The following is a 24,608-nucleotide window of genomic DNA, read 5'->3' on the forward strand; positions in this document are numbered from 1 at the left end:
TTGGAATAACTGTTAAAATGTTTACCTTATTGTGAGTAAAGCTAGACACCACTGTGGAATATTCTCCTCCTGGAAGAGGTACCTTAAGGTGTGGCGTGAGCTTGGTGTGAACTAAATCTTCCACGCAATAAATAGGAAAATCACCACTTATTGGACCAAAATAGCTGGTCATAAAAAGTGAAAACGACACCACCACATTGCTTGGAGCTAGCAGGCTTGATGAAATGAATTGCAAAAGGTGGCATGTGAATCATACAGCCTGGTGGCACTACGGTGACGAGGTCTTCAAGAGGTTCGGGTTGTATTCTTGGTACGGAAGAATGATTGATCTTCTTTCATGATATCGATCTTTGGATTGCACTTTGCACAACTTTTGAAGTCCTCCAATCTCTCCCTTCCATCCATTGCAATAGATCACCAGATAGATATTATACTTTGAAAGCTGTGCAAAATGCAATCCAATAGTTCATGCCACAGAAGAAGATCAACCATTATTTTGCTTGAAAAATACAACCGGCACCTATTTTGGAGCTACTATGAATTCAGGATATTCTTCGACACATCTTTCTGCACAATGTTCCTAGTCATATTTTTCTGTTCCACATCCTCAATATTTGGTGCTTTCGTAGGTATGCTGTTGAGTAGTGCTATGTGACGATCTTAATGCGGTCGAAAGCCAATGATAGTGCATTAAACTATTGAAGAACAGATGGCATAGGACCAACATTGTGTCTGGTGTGGAATTTGTCTGGAAACAATGTTTCCCCTGCTTCTTGAATGGACATTAAATGTCTACATTTGCATGATACCGGTTGGAGCCCAAGGTTTTCTGGAAGTAATCTCTTCAGCCTGGTTGTAGGAAGGAGATGGAAGTACAGACCACGGAGGAGACGGATTGCCTTAAAATGTGTACAAGACTGATAACAGGCCAACGTCCAATATGACTTTGTTGAATGGAAGCTGGATGGTCCAGCCCAATCTTCGTCTTCAAAGAAGAAACAAAGTAAAAAAAGTTTTGGACCATCAAGTTATTCGGATCGCAGGATTGCGGGGATTGTAAACCAAGCCAGGATTGGGCCTGCACCAACTTCTCATATGGTCAAGGTCCAAGGTCCAGTTCAAAACACAGTAGATGGGCTTGCAGTCTTTAGGTCCATCACCGATAATAGTTCTCTGCATTAGATGGGCAGTCTGACTTGATGAAGCTCAAAATCTAGAGAACTAAATATTTAATCTATAATCCAAAACAGTAAAACGTAAGAGAGAGTTTGAGGATTAAACTCCAATTAAGCTATTCAAATCTAGATTATCCAACCTCAACCCCTAAATATGATTCACCCGTTGTGTGAGATGTGAGTCCAAATGCAGCTCAAGCCGGTAACAAGGAAAGAAATAAACAAAGCTACCAATTCTTTTGAATCCTTGCAATTGAGCAAAAACAGTCCTTGTTCGTTAACTCACTTCACTTCAGAAAAGCAGTAAACGCTAACATTATCTGCGACAAAACCTACCAAATGTCTACGCATGGGATGTGAGTTCCACCCATCTTTCTCATCTCTCAAATTTGATATGGATTCCGAGTAGTTAATATCAGCTGTTTAACCATGTTGTGAGATTTGAATCATAAAGAATGTTATTGAGAGCATTGCTTTGATGTACGTGCTCCGTGCTGAGTAATTGAAAACATCAGCATGATACAAATGCCAAGAAAAAAAAAAAAAAAAAACTGACATGACAAAAAGGTTAAGGCACTCTGCGTAAGGGAATTAATTGATCAATGTAGACAACTAGTGATTGTACGATACTCCATTAACTGCAAGAAGAGTGGATAAAATTGTACGTCAGAGATGTCTAATCTCATAGTCACCTTGAAATCTTCGTACCCGCCTAACGGTTGCAGACATCAAACATGAACAGGCTCTAATATTTTGTTAACCTTTGAGCAAAGTCCTGCCCGGCCGGTAAACAGATCTAGCTAGGACCATGCAAGGATACGTTTGGATTAGAATGGGAAATGCCCCAGCCTTTTATCCACCAATTAAGAGCGGATTATATTTTTCTACCAATTGATTCTATCTGAAATTTGAGATGGCACTTCCAAGGAAACAATCAACGGACCAATCTATTTCTATAATTACAGCTTGCCTATAAAGAGAAATTTTTTATCCATTGCTTACGGTATGATGGAGAAAAAATGTATCATTTCATAAGATTGGACCACATAGCATAATTAATAAGAAAGTAAATATTTAATACAGCTCTACTTTTTTTTTTAATTTTTTTTAATCAAAATATACTTTCTTCTTTTTTATTCTATTTTACTAAGATGTCATAAATAATAACAGGATGTCATAATAATAATATGACATCCTGTTGCATCCTATATATAATTATCGAGATATCCTAAAAATAATAGGATATCATAATAATGATATAACATCATGTTGCATTATATGATATTCTATTATATCCTATATATAATTATCGAAATACCATAAAAAATAACAGGATGTCATAATAATAATATGATATCCTGTTCTATCATATGACATCCTATTATATCCTATAAATAATTATAAAGATGTCATCAAAAATAATGAAATGTCATAATAATGGTACGATATCATATTGCATCCCACGATATCCTGTTGCATTCTATATATAATTATTGGAATATCATAAAAAATAATCAGACATCATAATAATGGTATGATATCTTATTATATTGTATAAAAAAATAATAGAATATCATAAATATTATTCGAAATGTTATAGCATTCAATAGTAAAAGATATTTTGATAAAAAAAAAATTGAAAAAAAAAAAGCTAAACCGTATTAAATATTTATCTCCTTATTAATTAGGTTACATGGCCTCACCTGATGAAATAGTGTATTATTTTTTCACTAGACGTAGTAGACAAAGAACTATTCTGCCCATAAAAATGCTTGTGCTGGCCGTCGATGGTTGCCACTATTCATGGTATGTGATTGATTAAAAATCAATTTTCACCGGAATACATATAGTAAATCTCGCCCTCTCATACCTCAACCAATATAAACCAATAAATATGATACTAGCTGACACTACGTAAACATAATCGCTTTTTTCGTTCATTCACCTATTTTGCTGCTTAAAATAGATTTTTAAAGAGCAAAAAAAATTTTCATTAAATTTTTTTCAAAATTAATATTTCAATAAAATTATTATATAGGTTGCTATATCAGATCCAGATACTTTGCTTTTAAAATATTGTAGGCATTTAGAAATCTTGCTCTCACAACGACTCATGTGGGGCCCGTCCTTCTACAATAACATTTACATACACGTCAAAGTAACCAATCGTTTACGTACACGTACCCCCGAATGTCATACGGACCGCAGTACGTACACGCAAAAGCCTACAAACAAGCTAGTATCAGAACAGTCTACGTGATCGCTACCTCTCAAAAGAAGCAACCGGAGGTGATAGTTACCCGGAACAGTGGATTTGACGTATTGCATTGCACCGTTGCCCTCCTATTGTTGTCCAACCTCGACGTGATTGCATCTTTTCAACAATCAAAGAAGAGGAGCCAATGAGACAGCAGAGGAGCATTGGAGGTTGGAACTTGGAACTCTGCATCCTTGGAGCTTGGAACGTTCTATTGCAAAAATTTGGAAGTCTCGGTGCTCATAAATAGTCCCAAAAATAGCATGGACATACTAAATTTTGAGATAAGAGGAAAAAATTATTGATTAAAATAATTTTATCACGTATATATTGCACTATCTAATAATAAATCAATATATTATCTAAAAAAATAAAAGATGCATCATTATTTATGCTTGATTAAAATTTTTAAATAAAAAAAATTCATTTATACTGTTTTAAATGAGAAAAAAAATCATTTTTTTGAATAATGTGTTGGTTTGTTATTAGATAGTATAAGATATATACGATAGAATTATTCTAACCAATAATTTTTTAATAAAGAGAGTGGTCTCTGGAATGTACTCAAAATGATTTTTCTCGTGTTTTCTTTTTTAAAGAAGAAATTAAAAAGAGATAGAGAGAATCAGGCTAAAAAAAGATAATCATCTGCACATCCATTGAAACCCTCTCTACGGCATTCAGTACAGTGAGGGTTCTAATTTCATGTCTGAGCCTCGTTGCATTGAGACCAAGCTTTTATTTGCTTATACATTTGTCGAGTCTCAAATTTATCAGTTGAAAGTTGTTACAGCAAGTACAAAAATAGAGCACACACAGATTCGTACGATCACATAAGATAGAGAAGAGAAGAAAAACAAATACAGAATTTATGTGATTTGACTGAAAAGCCTACGTCCATGGACAAGATACGAGAGAAAAATTTTATTATAATGAAAAAAAAGATATAATTATTCAGATCGCAACGCAAGTTTTTCAGATCGGATCATAGTTCGAGATCATAAAAAATATTAAAAATTTAAGCCACATTAACAAAAGTTAACTCTATAAGGGTATAATTTGGAATCACAACGGCGTGGAGCTTTCTTCTTTTCCTTAAAGAGAAAGAGAGAGAGAAGTTTTGTTCCTTGCAATTTCACATATCGTACTAACTAATGTTAACCTATATAAGTACAACATTGACGTTATCTATCATAAAATGCATGATACATTGTTCATAAGTTATCTCAAAGAACTTTTACAAGAATCACAATAGTTGTTTTCCACCGTATAAAGATAAAATTTTGCAAAATTATAAGTTCTTTGATGTTCATATCATTTGTAATAGAAAAAAATACTGCATCAAGCTGCATTGCATGGTTAACCGTTTCTTTTTTATTTACAATGCACAAGATTACTAAAAGTTTTAGATTTGAGATTTAAATTTTAACCATAAATTTAAAAATAATTAATTATTAATTCAATGTTATAAAATAAAAAATATTCTTTCAAAAATCTATGTAATGTTAAATGTAGAGATGCATGATAGATAGATATATCATGAGTTGTCCTTTAATAAAAGTAATTCATATTTGTACAGCAGAGAAGAGGGTCCATTGTTCGTACAAGTGGGAGTAGTTGAGACTTAGGATTAATAAATACAACAACGTAAGAGAATGTCAAACGGTAGACCAAAAACTAAGAAAATTAGAAAAATGATTGTGATGTTATTTTAAAAACCAACCAACTTGCTCACCTAAAAAAAACAAAACAAAAAAAAACCATCTTTCATTCTTTTGTAAATGTCGCCTATGGTCTGCAACTTTTCATTAGTCTGAGTACATTAACGATATAAAATTTCTTGCTCCTTTGAAAAAAAACCTTAGACAGAGTGAAAAGGTCCATTCGATCAGATCCTTGCAGCCGCAAGGATGGACCCTAGGGTTTCCACAAAATGGAAAGAGATCACATCCTTGTCAACAGTGGAACTAAAATATTCTTGGCCCATTTGATCTACGCTTTCCATGTGGACTAACCAACGAGCAGCCTCTGGTTGTGCCTCACCAACCCAGCTTAGATAAAATAATGGGAGATGGAGGACTGAAGGACTAAATAATGAACCATCCCTTGACAAGCTAGCGAAGATCATGTTCCTGCTATCTTGTAGTTGGACCCACTAAATCTGGATGGAGCAATTGGGTCAAAAATTTAATAAAATTCACTAGGAGGGACAACTCTCAACTAACAGCATGTTTGGTTGTTTCATGATTGCTATATGGTGGGATGTGTTGCTATCATTTTCTAGAATTTTATGAGTTGTAATATTATATGAACATGAACTTGTTTATCAATGTAGCTCGCTTAATTGGAATAAATATCAGGAACATTGGTTTTGGAATATGAATAAATGTCAAATAACGCGAGCGAACAAGCAAAATATTTTTCCTTGAATCTATATCGACCTAGTAGGACACATGTATTATCCCACTTGTTGCAGCTACCGTGGACATGAATTGAAATAATAAATGATGCATCCAAGATTTATTCTCCACTATTGAACAAGCTGGAGGGGTGTTTGTTTATTTGCAGTATGAATTGATGGTGCATGGAGAAAAGTAAAGCAGTGAATTTGTATCAGCTATCTGAACAGGTCCTTCATGGTGAATTAGAAAATAAAAGACTAATCATGAGACAGTTTAATATATATATATATATATATATATATATATATATATATATAAAGAGAGAGAGATTAGAATCAGATTTGGACTCAAATCCGATCAAATCAAAATTTTATAATAGGGATCCTACATTAATAATCCAAACTATTAAATGTGATCTACTATATCAAAATTATTTGCACACAAAAGTTCATATGATTTAAAAACTCCTAGCTTGCGCATTAAGTAGTTAAAAATTGGACAGTCTAAATAAAATTAAATTAGATGTATTTTTTGATCATTTGATGCATTGACTAGAGATTTTCAAATCATATGATTTTTTGTGTGCAAGTACTTTTGAGATGGAAGATCATATCCAATGGCTTAGATTATCGATGAGGATCTCTATTGTCCAATTTTGATCTGACCGGATCTGAGTCTAAATCCGATCGATCTTATCCAAGTCTGCCCCTATATATATGTGCATGTGCTTGCATGCGTGCATGTGTATGTATATATGTGTATATATATATATATATATATATATATATATATATATATATATATATATATATATATATATATATATATATATATATATATATATATATATATATATGTACATGTATATGTATATATATATATGGAGCATTGGAGCCGGGCTAGAATTAGGTTGATCAAATTTGGACTCAGATCCGATCAGATCAAAAATCTATAATAGGGATTCTACATCAACGATCCAAGCCATTGAATATGATCTACTATCTCAAAATTGCTTGCACACAAAAAATCATATAATTTGGAGATCTCTAACTTTTACATCAAACAGTCAAAAAATGGACAGCTTAAATAAAATTGAATTAGATATATTTTTTGATCACTCAATGCATAGGCTAGGGGTCTCCAAATCATATGATTTTTCATGTGCAAATAGTTTTGAGATAATAGATCGCATCTAATGCCTTGGATCATCGTTATAGGATCTATTGTCTAGTTTTGATCTGATTAGGTTTGAGCTTATATTCGATCGATCTTATTCAAATTTACTTCCATATATACCATCAAAAAAAAAAAAAAAAAGAATAATCATTATCCAATCTGAGTCAGTCTTAGAGGTCCCATGGAGGTCAGGTGGGAACAATGAATTATGAACTGCGAATAGGACAGCAATAGAAGGAAGAATTACAGCACAGAATTGGAACATAAAAGCGTAGAGGCAAAGCATAGGATGCAATCAATTCTGGCACGACGCATTATTATCACCACAAGGGGAGATCCGCACCATCACAATACATAAATAGGAGAAACCGTTGCCAGAAAAGCAAATCGTGACCCCAAAAGTTTTTTTTTGTGGGGGCGAAAGAAATCTTTAATGGAGCTCTAAATATCCAAAACAAATCGCGAAGGCATTACACTTTACAAATTCTGAATTAACTACACTTTTGTAAGAATGTATCATACTAACTAATGTGAACCTATATAAACACAACATTGATGCTGTCTATCATAAAATGCATGATACATTATTGATAAGTTATCTCAGAAAACTTTTATGAGAATCACAATAGTTGTTTCTATTATATATAGACAAAATTTTGCAAAATTTTAAGTACTTGATATTTATGTCACTTGTTGATACACCTTGAGACAGATCATCCACCATGATGCTGGTGCCAATCCTATGGCAGCCTGACACCTATTTTTGGTAACAGGTGACGAAGTAACTACTCAAGCTCTGCCACCTAATTTTTTATGTCCGTGCTAGAGGTACTCTAAATTTTTCCACTCATTGACGCCAAAAAGTCGGCCATCTCGCCGCTCCATTTTTTTCTCCACACAATGAGATCTGTAATTTCAATAAACTTTAGAATATATGAGCTATTATTCCCTAACGGTCGGAGCACGTCCCCCGACCTCTACTCCCTAGCAGCAACGCATATTCCTGAAAACAATAAGTACCTAGCTTTGTCTATAAAATTCAACTCTTCGAGATCTTCTAGATAAGCTAAGTGAACAATTACTTCGCATGCTTTTTTTCTAAGACTGATTCCATACAAACTGGAACATATCCTCTCCAAAAAGCTTTGAGCAGTTCTAAATCCATCTCTGAATTCTACCTTCTACATGGCATCCTTTGAACTTTCACTTTCCATTCTCTTACTCCATATTACCTCACTTCATACTCAATTCCGTCACTAAATTCTTTGAGACAGCTCAGTCCTCTTCTATTTATCTCTGCAGAAGATTGATTGAGGCATCAGAGGATCCACCATCAGAAAATCCTCCAATATAAGAATTTTTTTATCTTTAATGATTTTGGAAGATCCGACTAATGAGATTGACCGAAGATTATATGCCAAAATCTGATCCGAAGATCCTGCATGACCGTTCTTTGATTATTTTTTGTTCTCTTTAACCACAGCTCAGCAATTTGAGCCAGTTAATCTCACCGATTGCAACACTTATAACGAAAAAGAATTCTACATCAAGCTGCATTGCATATTTAGTTTTTTTTTTTTTTTTTTTTTACACAACGCAAAAGATCGATGTGAACGCCATGAGTTGCCATGTAAACAAAAGCAATTTATAATTGTACCTCATTCTAGAACAGAGAATAGACTATTAATATTCGTAGTAGTAGTTAAGACTGGGGATTAATAAATACAACAATATAAGAGAATTGTTATCAGGTCAAACGTAGACCAAAAACAAAGAAAATTTGAAAACAGATCGTGATGTTACTTCAAAAACCAAACAACTATGATCGCCGGAAGAAACCATCTATCTTTCATTAATTCTTTTGTAAATGTCGTCTCTGGTCTGCACGCTTAGAAAGCGTGAAAAGGTCCATTTGATCACAACGTTGTCAACGGTGGAACTAAAATATTCTCGGCCCATTTGATCTATGCTTTCCATGTGCACTAACTAACGAGCATCCCCTGGTTGTGCCTCACCAACCCAGCTTAGATAAAATAATGGGGATTGGAGGATTGAAGGACTAAATAATGAACCATCCCTCGGCAAACTAGCCAAGATCATGTTCCTGCTATCTTCAAGTTGGACCCACTAAATCTAGAGGCAGCGATTGGGTCCAAAATTTATTAAAATTCACTAGGAGGAACAACTCTCAACTAACAGCATGTTTGGATGTGTCATGATTGCCATAAGGTGAGATGTTATCATTTTCTAGAATTTTTTGAGTTGTAATATTATATGAAAATGAACTTGTTTATCAGTATGGCTCGGTTAATTGGAATAAATTAATATCGGGAACAGTGGTTTTGGAATATGAAATAAATGTCAAATAGCACGACCAAACAAACAAAGTATCTTTCCATGAATCTATATCCGTCTAGTAGGACACATGTATTATCCCAGTTGCTGTAGCTACTATGGACATGAATTGAAATAATAAATGATGCATCCAAGATTTGTTCTCTACAACTGAACAAGCTGAAGGGGTGTTTACTTGCGGTATGAATTGATGGTGTATGGAGAAAAGTAAAGTAGTGAATTTGTATAAGCTATCTGAACAGGTCCTTCATGGGGAATGAGAACATAAAAGATTAACCATGAGACATAGTTATATATACATATATATATATATATAACTATAATGAATTATGAACCACCAATAGGACAGCAATAGAAGGAAGAATTACAGCACAGAATTGAAATATAAAACCGTAAAGGCAAAGCATAGGATGCAATCAATTCTGGCATGGTGAATTACTATCATCGCAAGGGGAGATGTGGACCATCGGAATACAAAAATAGGAGAAACCGCTGCCAAAAAAGTAAATCATGAACCCCAAAAGTTCCTTTTCTTAGGGTGAAAGAAATCTTTAATGGAGCTCTAAATATCTAAGGCAAATCACGAAGGGCTTATGCATTACAAATATTGAATTAAATACACTTCAGTTTTAACTTCAAGTAACATCAGCAACCTACATCCAATCATCTATAATATAGTGTAAGTGGCATTAGCATGCGAACAAAAATCATACGGGACGGGCACTATAAAATATCATATGAGGTGGTCTTCATAATGTGCCATATTTCTCTTAATACTAATGTAAAGAATAAGTCTAAAAATCAAAAAAAATTTCTACTAATGAAATTATTAATTTTAGTATTCTCTTTCTTTCTCATTTTCAACACATTGTGATACATACTATATGATCATATGATACACACTAAATAGAGAGACATATGATATATACTATACGTTTTTTTAATACGCATCTAGCAATGATCCAATACATACCTATAGTTAAGTTGATACATATTTTACCAAATTTAGTTTCATCAATACAGAGTATATGACTAGTTGATACACACCTAGCAAATATTAATCCAATATCTCAATACATACCTCTAGAAAAAGAAATACACAGTTTGCAAAACATAACATTCATCAACATACTATACATGAGTAAATGATACACACTAGATGGCTTATTGATATATACTGTAAGTTTTTTTAATACACATTCAGCAATGATCCAATACATACTTACAGATAAATTGATATATAGTTTACCAAACTTAGTATTCACTTGTACACAGTATATGATCAGTTAATACATACTTAGTAAAATATTCATCCAATGTCCTAATACACATCTCTAGATAAAATGATACATAATTTTTATAAATTTTTAGATGCAAAAATCTTATAGGAAAAAAGAGAAATTTGGAAGAGAAAAAAGGATCTCGAGGTGTGTATTATGTCGTTGCTCGGTATGTATCGAAAAAGCTTACAATATATATCAATAAGCCATCCAGTATGTATCATTTGCTCATGTGCTATATATTAATAAATGTTATATTTTGAAAACTGTGTATTGTTTTATCTAAAATATGTATTGAAATATTGGATAAATATTTTATTAGATGTATATCAACTAGTCATATATGGTGTATTTGTGAATACTAAATTCAGTAAACTATGTATTAATTTAATTATAGGTGTGTATTGAGTTGTTGCTGGGTATGTATCAAAAAAACTTACAGTATGTATCATCTGGTTATATATTTAGTGTGTATCATATGGTCATATAGTATGTATCGCTATATATTGAAAATAATAAAAAAAGATAATACTTTAATTACCAAACTAATAACTTTATTAGTAAAAAAAATTAATTTTTAGACTTTTTCTTTAAGATTAATATTAAAAAAAATATGATATATTATAAAATTTATCTCATATGATATTTTATAGTGCCTGCCTCATATGGCTTTTGTTCTTAGCGTGCCTTGCACATTTGAAAGAGGCTGTGAAATCAAGACATTTACGAAGAGACGGGCTTTTCTTTTTAGTGAATGCAATCCTCTTGGATGTTGAATTGTTTAAGAAGAAACGTGTCAAGATAGGCACATCGGGCATATTTAACAATTTGTAACAAATGAAAAATCTTAATAGAATAAACTCCAAATGTTTCATTGGGTGTGGGATTGCACCCATCGAACACGTGTGCCTTCCTCTCGGATCAGTCGCAGGCTCTTGCAATGCCAAATCTAAAAGCTTAATATCACCATAATCACAATTTTGAATTGGTATGATTTGATTTATGCACAATGCAAAACGTAGAGACCTTGCAATCTAAATTGGCGGTTACAGTCGCTGCATGCATGGAGAACAGTTCAAAGTTTGACTAGGAATCGTAAGGGATGACGGTAAAGTTTGTTTGAACGTTGAAGTTATATATTGATAATCTGAAATCACTCGTTGGTTTTAAAGGTCAAAAGGCACCGTGTCTCATTGGGCTCGCCGTGGGCCTCCATCGCTCGGATGAAGGAAGTTACCGGTCAGGAGCAGCTGTTGACAACATGGAGCTGCCAGCGACCTCCTCAAGAGTTTCAAAACGCATCCTTTTGTTTTCATCCGAAGTATACGCGGAGAGTTATGATTAGACTCCCAACCACCTAAATAGACATAGGGTCCGTTTGATTGGGATGCGCCAAATTATGAGATAATTTGAAGATTCATAAAAATTATTTATCTAAAAAAATAATTATAAATTTTTTTTTTTTTACCATATTTGATTAGTAAAAAATTTATGCTAAAAAATTATATTGAAAAAAAATTTATTATATTTGATTAGAGATAATCCTATATGGGAGTATGATAAAATTGATAAATATATCTTTCAATATAAAATAATTTTTTAATATTAAAATAATATTGTATCTTCAATTGATTTTTATATAATAAGTACAATCACATAGTCCTTTTCATAATACTATCTTCATTTAATTTTTTTATAAAAATTATTTATAAAATATAACTAAAATAATTATTTTTGCAGACTTTATTTATTTATATTAAGTCTTTTTGTATACCCATTCTTGCAAATATTGTTAACCAAACAGCCACTCAATGAACTTTTTATCAGAGCAAGAATGATTTATTTTCTTGTTTTTGATCATAGAACTTGTAGCATGATGTAATGAGCCATGCTATGTAGCTTACTTAACACCCTCAAAAACAGAGTAAAAATTGATGTTTGTACATCAAGCTTGAAAGAAGAAAGGTGTTCCCAAGGAAGGAAAGACAAGAAAGGTGTGATTCAGGCAAAATTCCTATTTTACTTCATTGGTACCTTTTTTTTTTTTTTTTGGTAGAAGGTCACCCATGGTCATTAAATATAAAGTGTCAGCAATACAAAACACATGCCCAATACTAGTGAACAAAAAAAAGGATGACAACCAGCAATCTAGCAATCAAAATAAAAATAAACAAAAAGCTACAATATAGCACCAATAAAGGCATATCCATTGCAAAAAAAAAAGGTTATATATAATAACCACACTACAAGCTGTGCACACCATACACACTGTTAAGCAAAAATTGCTGCTGAAATTGAGTTCTGAGACTAGTAATTGGATGCCTAGCCACCCAATCTGCTGATTTGTTATTAACTACTGTGATTTTAAGATTTCCTGACAGCAATTATTATCGGCAACATTTGAAGATGAGGTCGTCATGTAAAGATAAATAAAGCCGAACCAAAATGAATGATAAAACCAACATATACTATAATTTTTCTCCTCCCCTGAAGTTTTTTATACATACTGCAACATATACCGCTTCACTGGTTCTTCAGGGACCCTTCATTTTGCATTCCAGCTAAACTTCTCCTATGACCCTAAATTTAATTTCAACCCTCCATTGTCCTTATTTCCTTTATTTCTGGATGAGTTCATAAATCTGCCTTATTTCCTTCGCTCCTGTCAAGGATTTGACTTGCTCTAGTGTCCGTCCCTGCCAAGTACGACCAACAGCAAAAGCAAACCGGAAGCAGCAACGCCGTTCACCTGGAAACAAACAAATTATGGGCCCACCATGCTCTAATTTTTTGAAGGTGGGCCCACCATGCTCTGTTGCTCGAGCGCAGAATGTTCGGCCCACCTCAGAGAAAGCGCGATCACGCGCCACTCTCGGCCGATCGTCAGTCACATCTCACCGCGCACAACCGGCGGCCTTTTCCATCAGACGGATCCGAAAGCCCGGCCAGGGAAACGTGCGGTCAGTAATGGCAAGCCCCAACGTGACACGACCTGTCTGCCATCGTCCCCAATCACAGCACTAAAATAACCCAAATAGTGTACTTGACCCGCAGGGAAACAGATTACGCGAACTCTCAGGCGTCTGATCTTGATAGGATGGCTATCACTGTCAAACCGATGGCCAGAGATTGGTCCAGAGCACGCAATTAATTTAACTCCGTGACGGATATTCTTTCTATATATTGCGCTTTAATCCCAACGACAACAGGGCGGGGCACTCTGTTGCCGTTCCGAAAACAGCTTAGGTGTGGGAAGAAAGGGCGGAAGAGGGATCGGACGGCGGAGGACAAGGAGAGTCGGAGATCGACGATGGAGGAGATCGCTTTATGGGAGGAGGAGGAGGAGGAGGAGGAGGGATGGAGATGCCGGAAGCATCCGTCGCAGCCCTGTTACGGCGTTTGCGCCGCCTGCCTCCGGGACCGGCTCCTGCTCCTGTGCCCGGACTGCGCTAACGTGCGCCCCTGCGGGTGCTCCCCCCTCTCGTCGTCGTCGTCGTTGTCGTCGGCGTCCTCTCTCTCCTCTTTCTCCTACGCAGTTCTCGGGAGATCCGGCAGCTGCGGCGCCGCTATCGGGGCCGTAGGGCGGGTCTCAAACCTCATCCAGAGCGAGCCCGCGTTCCGCCGGTCCAGACCCGAGTTCCAGCTCCTACGGTCGAGATCGGTAGCCGCAGCGCTTGGCGAGCCTGGCGTTGCTGCGCCGCCCCAGGACCGCGGGGGGCGTGGGTGGGGGGCGTTCTGGCCGTTCTCGAGGAGGAAGGGGGACGGGGAGGAGCAGGAGAGGAAACCGCCGGAGGTGCAGCTGTCGCGATCGAGGTCGGTTGGGGTGGTGGCTTACCCGGATTCCGGTGGTGGCGGAGGGAAGGCGAAGGGGTGGCGGTCGTATTTTCCAAGCCCCATGAAAGCTTTCCGGTACCGGAAGTCCACGAAGGTCGTCAAGCAGCGATCGCCGCTCTCCCGGGGTTGATAAGCTCGCCGGCGGTTCGGAAGAACGAAGAAAAATATTTTTTATATACTTCTGTCAGGTATTTTTGCGTGTTATATTTATATATGTATTTACTGTAATATACTCGAAAAAAATTTGGTTGGAATCGTCAGGAAAGTGGAAATGTCGTGGTTGGTGATAGATTGGTGGCTTCGGGTTGAATCGCATAATTACGGCGCGCTTCTGCGAGTCTATTGCGCGATCGAACGGTTGCCATCGTGAAAGAAGATTAATCATTCTTTCGTGGGAAAGATGCAACCCGAACCTTTAATCGGTACATCTACGGTACATGGATACCGAGAGTATCGACTGTGGGGGCATGACGTTCTATTTGGACCGTAGGATACGAAACGACGCGGGAAAAGTCAGGGGTTGGGTTGGCGAGGTTGGTTTTGACTCTTCGATCGTCTTACGTGCCAGGTGCGTCCGTCGTGGACGTGGTGGCGTCGTTTTCCTCTTTGGTCGTGCTCGCCTTTTGAGGATGCCGATTGGGACCTTCGGGGGGCCTTTTTCCGAATCGCGATAATGCCACGCTTCGCGTTATTATTGGAGATGTTGATGTGGGGGGGAAATACAACTAGGAGGAGTACAAACATTCGCGTGGGCTTAAAGTTTCACGCTGTTAAAGTAGAGGAGGTTAACCTAAAAATTTGATATTTTGGCTCCAATTTCGAAGCACGCCCGCAAGATCATCGAGTGTATATGCTGGATTCCATAAAATGTTAAAAATAAAAGATAGCAAAATTAGTGTTAATTTTATATGCATACCCACTCTTTTGTTCAGATGCACGCCTCTGGCTGTCTCCATTGAGCTACAGTAAAAGAGGGGTTGCGTCTATTAAAAGGGAGAGGATGTGTTTGATTTGTTCTACTGGCTTTTTTACTTTAAGCTCCCCTGTCGTTTACTTTTTCTTGGTAAACCAATTGGAGCTTTAGAATGTGGAGACTGCTGGAGGAGAAATAATATCATGTATCTTTTGCATCAGAAAACGGTGCACCGCATCACATCAATCACGATCCTTCATTTTTATGATAGAAGCAAAATGAGTGGCTGTACCGAAAGAAGTTATTATTTAGAACTTGTTGGGGGATACCCACCCACCGACCGACTATCGGAGGGTCCGATCGGCTGGCGGCCGGACCGACCGACCGACCGACTATCGGAGGGCCCGACCGGCTGGCGGCCCGACCGACCGACCGACTATCGGAGGACCCGACCGGCTGGCAGCCCGACCAACTAACCAACGGCCCGACGGACGACTCTGACTGGCCGATCGTAGGTCGGGCGACAGGCCGACGGACGCCATCAGCGGCTAACTGCGGCCATTCCACGGTCCATTCCCGACCGACTAAACCCAGAGGTCCGGTAGCCGACCCACATGAAGCTCGCCGACCGACGGAGGAGTCCGACGCCACTCTGCTGGCCACCGACCTTGGGTCGGCCGACTCCACCAACCACCGTACGGCCGCCAGACGTTGTCAGCTCTGACACGGACATGCGGCACGGTTACCTAGGGGCATTGTCCCGTCGAGAGCCGGGTCAACCCTGGTGATTAGACGGATACACGGCGACATGACGTTTTCACGGCGGCTCTGACAGCCTACAGTGAGTTGACAGTTCCTCACTTGTCCGCGCCATTAATGACGGCGCCATACCTAGCTCCATTATATATACCGGGGAAGGCAACAGTGCAATGGGTCGATCCGCCCATCTCCCCCACATACGCAGGCTCGCTCCTCTCTCTCTCTCTCCCTCTCTCTTTCTCAGAGCTCTCTGTCTGCATTTCACTGTTGCCCAGTCACCTCTCTGACTTGACCGTCGGAGGGTCCCCGCCGGAGCCACCTCCGGTCAGTGCGGACTTCCTTTTGCAGGTGCACACTTCCCGGCGATCGGGCGACGAGGTGATTGGCCGCAACAGATTGGCGCGCCAGGTAGGGGAACAGCATGACAAAGACAAGAGCTCAACGATCGAGAATCACTGGGTCGGCAAGGCGCTCTTCCCGCCGGGAAGAAGCCTCCCCGCCCCCACCGGCGGCGGAGCCTAGCTCTCCGCGCCCTGCAGTGACCACGGAGGTCCAGATTGCGGCCATCGTACGGCAGATGACCGTACTGACCGACGCAGTCAAAAGCCTCCAGCAACAACCGGCGGCCCGACCTATGCCTTCCAGGAGCAGCCGCCGACGGCCGCGCCGACCCCTGTCGCCTCCATGCGAGCGCTCCCAACAGCGCTCCCACGGAGAGGAGGAGGGGCGACCACGGCGCGACGACCGACGGTCCCAGCGGCCCTCTCCTTCCCCGTTGGAACGGGCGAGGAAGGAAAAGCGGCCGCGCACACCGTCGGCCTCTCTTTCAGAATCCTCCGGAGGCTCCACCCCCGGAGTCTCCCAGCATCGACGAGCGGACGACTACGAGCGACGGTTCGAGGAGATCGACCGCCGACTCGCCCAACTGCAGATGGACGGCCAGAAGTCTTCGAACGACGTCGACTTCCAGACCGCCCAGCCTCTCTCTCGACTGGTCCTCGATGAGCCGATTCCCAGTCGGTTCAAAATGCCGAACGTGGAGCCATACGACGGCTCCACCGACCCAGTCGACCACCTCGAGAGCTATAAAGCTCTCATGACGATTCAAGGGGCAACCGACGCACTTTTTTTTGCATCGACTTCCCCGCCACACTTCGCAAGGCTGCCAGGGCTTGGTACTCCGGTCTTCGATCGGGCAGTATCCATTCCTTCGCGCAGCTCGAGCACTCGTTCGTGGCCCATTTCAGCACCAGTCGAAAGCCGCCGCGAACGTCGGATAGCCTTTTCTCCCTCAAGCAGGGGGAAAACGAGACGCTCCGACACTTCATGGCGCGATTCAACGCGGCCACGCTCGAGGTCCGGGACCTCAACGAAGACATGGCGGTTTCAGCCATGAAGCGGGGCCTGAGGTCGTCCCGGTTTACTTATTCTCTGGACAAGACCCTCCCCCGAACATACGCCGAGCTACTGGAGCGCGCATACAAGTATATGCGCGCGGACGAAGGAGCGTCCGACCGACGCTTGGTCGAGCCCAGAGGTCCGAAGGAGAAGCGAAGAAAAGGTCGGGAGCCTGCCGAACCAAGCAGGCCCCCGGCCAATAGTCGGCTTTCTCCACCCCGACAGATCCAAAAATCACCTCACCGACAGACTCCGAGGCCGGTGCGTCCCAGGTATGACTCCTACACTCCTCTCTCCGCTCCCCGTGCGCAGATCTTGATGGAGATCGAAGGGGAAGAATACCTGCGACGGCCTCCGCCTCTGAAGGCAAAGGGCCTCGACCATCGGAAGTACTGCCGGTTCCATCGGAGCCACGGCCACGACACCGAGCGATGCATCCAGTTGAAGGATGAGATCGAAAATCTCATCCGCCGGGGGTATCTCGGCAAGTTTTGAAAGGGTCCGCCGACCCGACCGACTGCCGATCGACGCCCCCAGCCGACTGAAGAGGCGCCGACTAACCAGCCGACGGCTGGAGTCATCAACATGATCTCCAAGCGGCTGGGATCGGGGACGTCTACAGGGGGGAGCCGACGAAAAAGCCGCGCCCGGACGACGTGATTACCTTCTCAGAAGACGACGTTCGGGGCATCCAGACTCCCCACGACGACGCTGTTGTTGTGTCGGCGACAATAGCCAATTATGATGTAAAACAAATTTTTGTTGATAATGGAAGTTCGACAAATGTTTTGTTTTACTCAACCTTCTCCCGAATGCGACTACCGACTGATCGACTTAGTGGGGTCTCCACGCCCTTGATCGGCTTTGCCGGAGACACCGTCACGACAGAAGGAGAAATCACCCTGCCCGTGACGGTCGGTACCGAACCACGGCAAAGCACAGTCTCCCTCATTTTCGCGGTCGTCCAAGTTCCTTCGGCCTACAACGCCATACTCGGGCGACCCGGACTGAACGCCCTCAGGGCGATCGTCTCGACGTACCATCTCCTTGTTCGATTTCCGACCAAAAACGGAGTCGGGGAGATGCGCGGAGATCAACAGCTCGCCCGACGATGCTTTCAGATCTCCGTCCAAAGCGACGAGACAAAGGATCCCCTGACAATCGACAAACTGGATCAACGGGAGGAGGAAGAGCGGGGTTCGCCGGCCGAGCAGCTCGAGGCGATCCCGATGGGAGAAAATCCCGACAGAAAAGTTTGGGTCGGGTCTCAATTGCCCGACACCGAACGCCACCGACTGACGGAGCTGCTGACGGCCAACGCCGACATATTCGCATGGTCGGCAGCAGATATGTCGGGCATTCCTCCAGAAACAATTACTCACCGACTCAACATCGACCCGACAATGAAGCCGGTGAGGCAGAAGAAAAGGTCCTTCGCCCCAGAAAGGCAGAAGGCCATTGACGAAGAAGTGGACAAGCTGCTCGAAGCAGGCTTCATTCGGGAATCCACGTATCCCGATTGGCTCGCCAATGTCGTCATGGTCAAGAAAGCCAACGGGAAATGGAGGATCTGCATCGACTATACCGACCTCAACCGAGCATGCCCGAAGGATAGCTTTCCACTCCCGAAGATCGACCAGCTGGTGGATGCGACGTCCGGATTTCGACTGCTCAGCTTCATGGACGCCTTTGTCGGGTACAATCAGATCCGGATGGTGCCTGAAGACGAGGAGCACACCGCGTTCGTGACCCCCAAGGGCCTCTACTGTTATCGGGTGATGCCCTTTGGATTGAAGAATGCCGGCGCCACCTACCAGCGACTCGTCAATAAGGTCTTCAAAGACCAGATCGGGCGTAACATGGAGGTGTACGTGGACGACATGCTGGTAAAGAGCACGCAGATCCCGGACCATGTTCAGGATCTCGAGGAGACCTTCCGCACCCTTCGACGACACCGAATGAAGCTCAACCCAGCCAAATGCGCTTTCGGGGTGACCTCAGGGAAGTTCCTCGGATTCCTCGTTTCTCAGAGAGGGATCGAGGCCAACCCTGAGAAGATAAAGGCGATCCTCGACATGCGTCATCCGAACACCAAGAAGGAGGTCCAACAGCTGAACGAAAGAATCGTCGCTCTTAGCCGATTCATTTCCCGATCAGCTGAAAGGTGCCTCCCGTTCTTCAAAACCCTGCGCCAGGCGAACGGTTTCTCTTGGTCGGATGAGTGCGAACAGGCCTTTGAAGACCTGAAAAGGTACCTGGCTTCCCCGCCGCTGCTCGTAAAGCCGCAGGTCGGGGAGACCTTGTATCTCTACTTGGCCACATCTTCTGAGGCGATCAGTTCGGTGCTCGTTCGGGAAAATGAGTGCCGAACCCATCAGCCCATCTACTACATCAGCAAAGTGCTCCACGGCGCCGAAGCCAGATACTCGGAGACGGAAAAGATGGTTTTCGCCCTGACCGTCTCCGCGCAACGGCTCCGACCATACTTCCAGGCCCACGCCATCGTGATACTCACCAACCAGCCCCTGAGGGCCGTACTGCGCCGACCCGACACATCCGGACGACTCGCTAAGTGGGCGATGAAGCTTAGCGAGTTCGACATTCAGTATCGACCGAGGCCTGCCTTGAAGGCTCAGGTCTTGGCCGACTTCATCGCTGAATGTCCGACGACCGACCGAAGGTCGGGAGCTGAAGGCCCGGGACGAGATTCGGTCTCTGAGCCAGACCCGATCTCCACCTGGGTACTTCACATCGACGGAGCCTCCAACGCTCAGGGAAGCGGGGCCGGGCTCCTGCTCACGAATTCGGATGGGGTAGTCACCGAATACGCCCTCCGGTTCGACTTCAAGGCCTCCAACAATCAAGCCGAATACGAGGCACTCCTCGCGGGCTTGAGGATGGCGAAGGAACTGGGCGTCGACAGCCTCCGGGCATTCTCCGACTCTCAGCTGATCGTGGGGCAGGTCAAGGGCGACTTCGAGGCGCGAGATCCGACCATGATCAAGTATCTTCAGAAGGTAAAGGATCTCGTGGCCCGTCTCGAGCATTTCGAGATCTCCCACATCCCCAGGACGGAGAACGCCCGTGCCGATGCTCTCTCCAGATTGGCAACGTCGGCCTATGATTCTTTGGGTCGGACGTTTGTCGAAAACCTCCAACAGCCGAGCATCGATCGGGTCGAAGAAGTACAGCAGCTAACGTCTGAACCAAGTTGGATGGACCCGATCGTCCGGTACCTGTCCGACGGGACCAGTCCCGAAGATCCCGCGGAGGCCAAGCGACTCCGATGGTCGGCGTCGCAATATGTGATCATGGACGACCGACTCTACAAGAGGTCGTTCTCCCTCCCTCTGCTCAGGTGCTTGGGACCGACCGACGCTGACTACGCCCTCCGAGAGGTTCATGAAGGAATTTGTGGGAATCACTTGGGGGGCAAGTCCTTAGCCTTCAAGGTCTTACGACAGGGCTACTACTGGCCGACCATGAGGAAGGATGCGGCAGAGTTGGTCCGAAGGTGCGAGCCATGCCAGAAGTATGCCAATATTCAGCACCAACCGGCCAGCCAAATCACTCCCATTGTCGCTCCATGGCCCTTCGCTCAGTGGGGAGTCGATATTCTCGGCCCCTTCCCCCCGGCGTTAGGCCAGAGGAAGTTCATCGTTGTCGCCATCGACTACTTCACGAAGTGGGTCGAGGTCGAGCCCTTGGCGCAGATCACCGAGCGGAAGATGGAGGACTTCATCCAAAAGTCCATCATCTTCAGGTTCGGATTGCCGCGCACCATCGTCACCGACAACGGACGGCAATTCGACAACCAAGACTTCAAGGACTTCTGCGCCAGGTTCCACATCCGTCATCGACTAACTTCAGTCGGGCACCCACAGTCCAATGGTGAGGTTGAGGTGACGAACCGAACCCTGCTCCATGGACTCAAGACCCGACTGAACGAAGCCAAAGGTCTCTGGGTCGACGAGCTGGGCTCCGTCCTATGGGCTTACCGAACGACCCCCCGTGTCCCGACCGGGGAGTCGCCGTTCAGTTTGGCCTACGGGACAGAGGCTATGATCCCGCTCGAGATTGGCCTGCCGTCTTCAAGGGTCGAGCAGTACCACGAGCCGGACAACTCCGAAAGCCGGAGGGCCGACCTAGACCTTCTCCCCGAACTGCGAAATGAGGCTCAAATCCGAATGGCCTCATATCGACAGAGGGTCGCCCGGTACTACAACGCTAAGGTCAGACCAAAGCTCTTCAGGCCTGGCGACCTAGTCTTGAGGAAGGCGGAGGTGTCGAAGCCCTTGGACCAAGGGAAGTTGGCTCCCAACTGGGAAGGACCCTACAAGGTTGCTGACACCTTCGGCCCGAGGGCCTACCGGCTGGAGACCCTTGAGGGGAAGCCCATTCCCCGGACTTGGAACGCCGACAACTTGAAGCTGTATTACCAGTGAATTTTGTGGTTGGAATACAAGTTCAGTTTTAAATTTCGGAGTCCTGATCCTTCGACGTTCAACGATCCATCGGCCCCTTACCAGGACCGATGCACCTACGGGAGTCGATACTCCTTCGACGTTCAACGATCCATCGGCCCCTTACCAGGACCGATGCACCTACGGGAGTCGATACTCCTTCGACGTTCAACGATCCATCGGCCCCTTACCAGGACCGATGCACCTACGGGAGTCGATACTCCTTCGACGTTCAACGATCCATCGGCCCCTTACCAGGACCGATGCACCTACGGGAGTCGATACTCCTTCGACGTTCAACGATCCATCGGCCCCTTACCAGGATCGATGCACCTACGGGAGTCGACAGCCCACGCGATTGTTGTCGCGACTTCCGACCAGGCTGCGGCCGGTCGAGGGATATTCGGCTTACCACCGTTTTCACACAACGCGACCTTAGTCGCACCCTTAACTTCCCGACCGATTGATGGTCGGTCGAACGACATCCGGCTTGCTACCATATGTCGGACGATACAGAACCCGACGCAAGAGCTTGGGGATCCGGCTTACTATCGCTCCCCCGACACTGCGCCGGTCGATGTCCGACTGAACGCATCTACGGAAGTCCGACTACCGAACCTTTACCAGGTTCGGTCGGCTCCCGACTTAACAGATGCGCCCGACCGGCGACTACAATTATTGGAAGCCGACCTAAAGTCGGGACACAAGCTACTTCGGAGCTGTGCAAGTCGGTTAAGTCCTACCGACTTACCCGAGTTGGCGACTTCTCTAAGTTGGTAACTAGGGTTCGACATTACAGCAATAAGAGACATTTCAAACAAAAGACACAAGAAAAAACAATTTCATTCATTGATTGAAGGAAATTACAAAGTCGGGCCGAAGCCCGATTACATGTATTTTCAAAAAGAAACAAAAGGAAGACGGTCGGCTGGACCGATCATTCGTCCTGGTTGATCTCTTCGACCGACGGAGGATCGGGAAGGATCGGCGTCTCGACCGTGAGCGGCGCTGGGTCAACGACAGAAGGATGTCCTTCAGTCGGCAAGGGACCTTCGGTCGGCTCCTGCTCCGGGACGGCTTCCTCCGCTGGGATGACGCCTCCCGACAGCTGGTCGGCCTCCTCTTCGGTTCCCTCCTCTTCGGCGAGTAGCGGGACGACTCGGCTGACGTCCACCTCCGGGTACAAGGCATGGACGGCATCCCGACCGTCCTCGAACCCGACCCGGTAGGAGGCGAAGCCCGACTCGAGCATCTCCTCCTTGTACCGGTCGGAGGCCCGAAAGTCCTCAACCGCACGATCGGCCGACTCCCTCGCCGACCGTGCCTCGTCCTCGGTGTGGGCCAGCTCCTCCCTCGCCAACTCCGCCTCGGCCCTAGCAATTTCGGCATCGATCTGGGCGATGGACAACTCCTCTTCGGCTTCCGCGAGCTTCCCCAGGCTGGCCCGAAGTTGCTCGCGTTCCCCTTGGAGTTCGGAGGTGGCACCGTCCCGTTCGCGTCGAAGACGACGCACGACCCGACCTTTGTGCTTGGCCTCCTTCTTGGCCGACTTCAGTTCGGCCATAAGCCGGGAGACCTCGTCCGTCAACTTGGCCTCCCGGTCGACCGACTCCTGCAGTTGGTCGACCAGCCTCGCTCTTTCGGCCTCGACCGCCGCCGACCTTTCCTTAAAGGCTGCCCGAACGTCGCCGAACCTTCGGTATCCGGCCTCCAACTCGGACATGGTGAAGATCAGCTGCCGACGGAAAAAAGCTTCGTCAGAATTATGTGGCAAGCAAAAATTCTTCTAAGGAAAAAGGTGACGCGAAGCTTACCTCCACCATTGTCGGGTAGAACCGCGACAGCATCTCGGTCACCTGCCGAGACCGCAACGACTGCACGTCGGTAGGGAGGAGGATCCCCTAGCACAACCTCCTCGCGAGGTTGTGGTCGGCCAAGGCCGATGCACCCTCAGGGTACTATGCGCTGGGGGGCATTGATCTCTCCTCCTCCGAGGGCTCCATCGGGGCTTTCCCCCGATCAGCTGCCCCGACCGATGGGGCTGGCAGCGATGGGACGCTGGAGTTCGACCCGGCGCCCCCCGTTGCGCCAGCGGACGCCTCCGGACGATGTTCGGCTTCCCGAACGACATCCGGCTCCACCCACGGCGGCGAAGCCGCCGACACTCCTTCGGCCACTTCCTCGGTCGGCCTCTCTTCGACTTGGACAGTCGGAGCCGCGAGGGCTATAATCGGCTCCGACCCCTCGGTCGCCGACGCTTCCACGGTCGGCGGGACTGGGGCTGGTCTCTTGGAAGGGCGCGAAGGGCCAGCCCCCGACGCTGGCCTCTTCCTCGCGACGGCAAACTGACGAATCTCGGCATCGGTCGGCCTCATCCTCGGCGGTGTCCCTGCAAAACCGACCAGTGTCAAAGGTCGGACCAGAACTACCCTAAAGCCGAACAAAAAGAAAAGCTGGGGGATCGGGCGATACCTATTCGGGGGACCAGACTCAGGCCGGCATCATAGAGAGCTTGCTCGGTAACAAGCTCCCTCTGCTTCGGGACCGACATGTCTTTGAGTCGGTGGAAGTCCTCCCGATCGTCCACGTCGACCCG

At 44.5% G+C, this 24,608-nt stretch overlaps 1 protein-coding gene across 1 annotated transcript; it reads left to right on the forward strand.

The window, feature by feature from the left end:
- The first annotated feature begins 13,846 nt into the window (after positions 1-13,846).
- On the forward strand, positions 13,847-14,768 carry LOC105053855 (uncharacterized). The gene has a single exon (XM_010935170.3). The coding sequence runs from the start codon at positions 13,956-13,958 to the stop codon at positions 14,607-14,609; it is 654 nt and encodes a 217-aa protein (XP_010933472.1). The 5' UTR covers positions 13,847-13,955; the 3' UTR covers positions 14,610-14,768.
- Positions 14,769-24,608: the final 9,840 nt, after the last annotated feature.

Source organism: Elaeis guineensis, chromosome 11, assembly GCF_000442705.2.
Source record: "Elaeis guineensis isolate ETL-2024a chromosome 11, EG11, whole genome shotgun sequence".
Lineage (NCBI taxonomy): Eukaryota > Viridiplantae > Streptophyta > Magnoliopsida > Arecales > Arecaceae > Elaeis > Elaeis guineensis.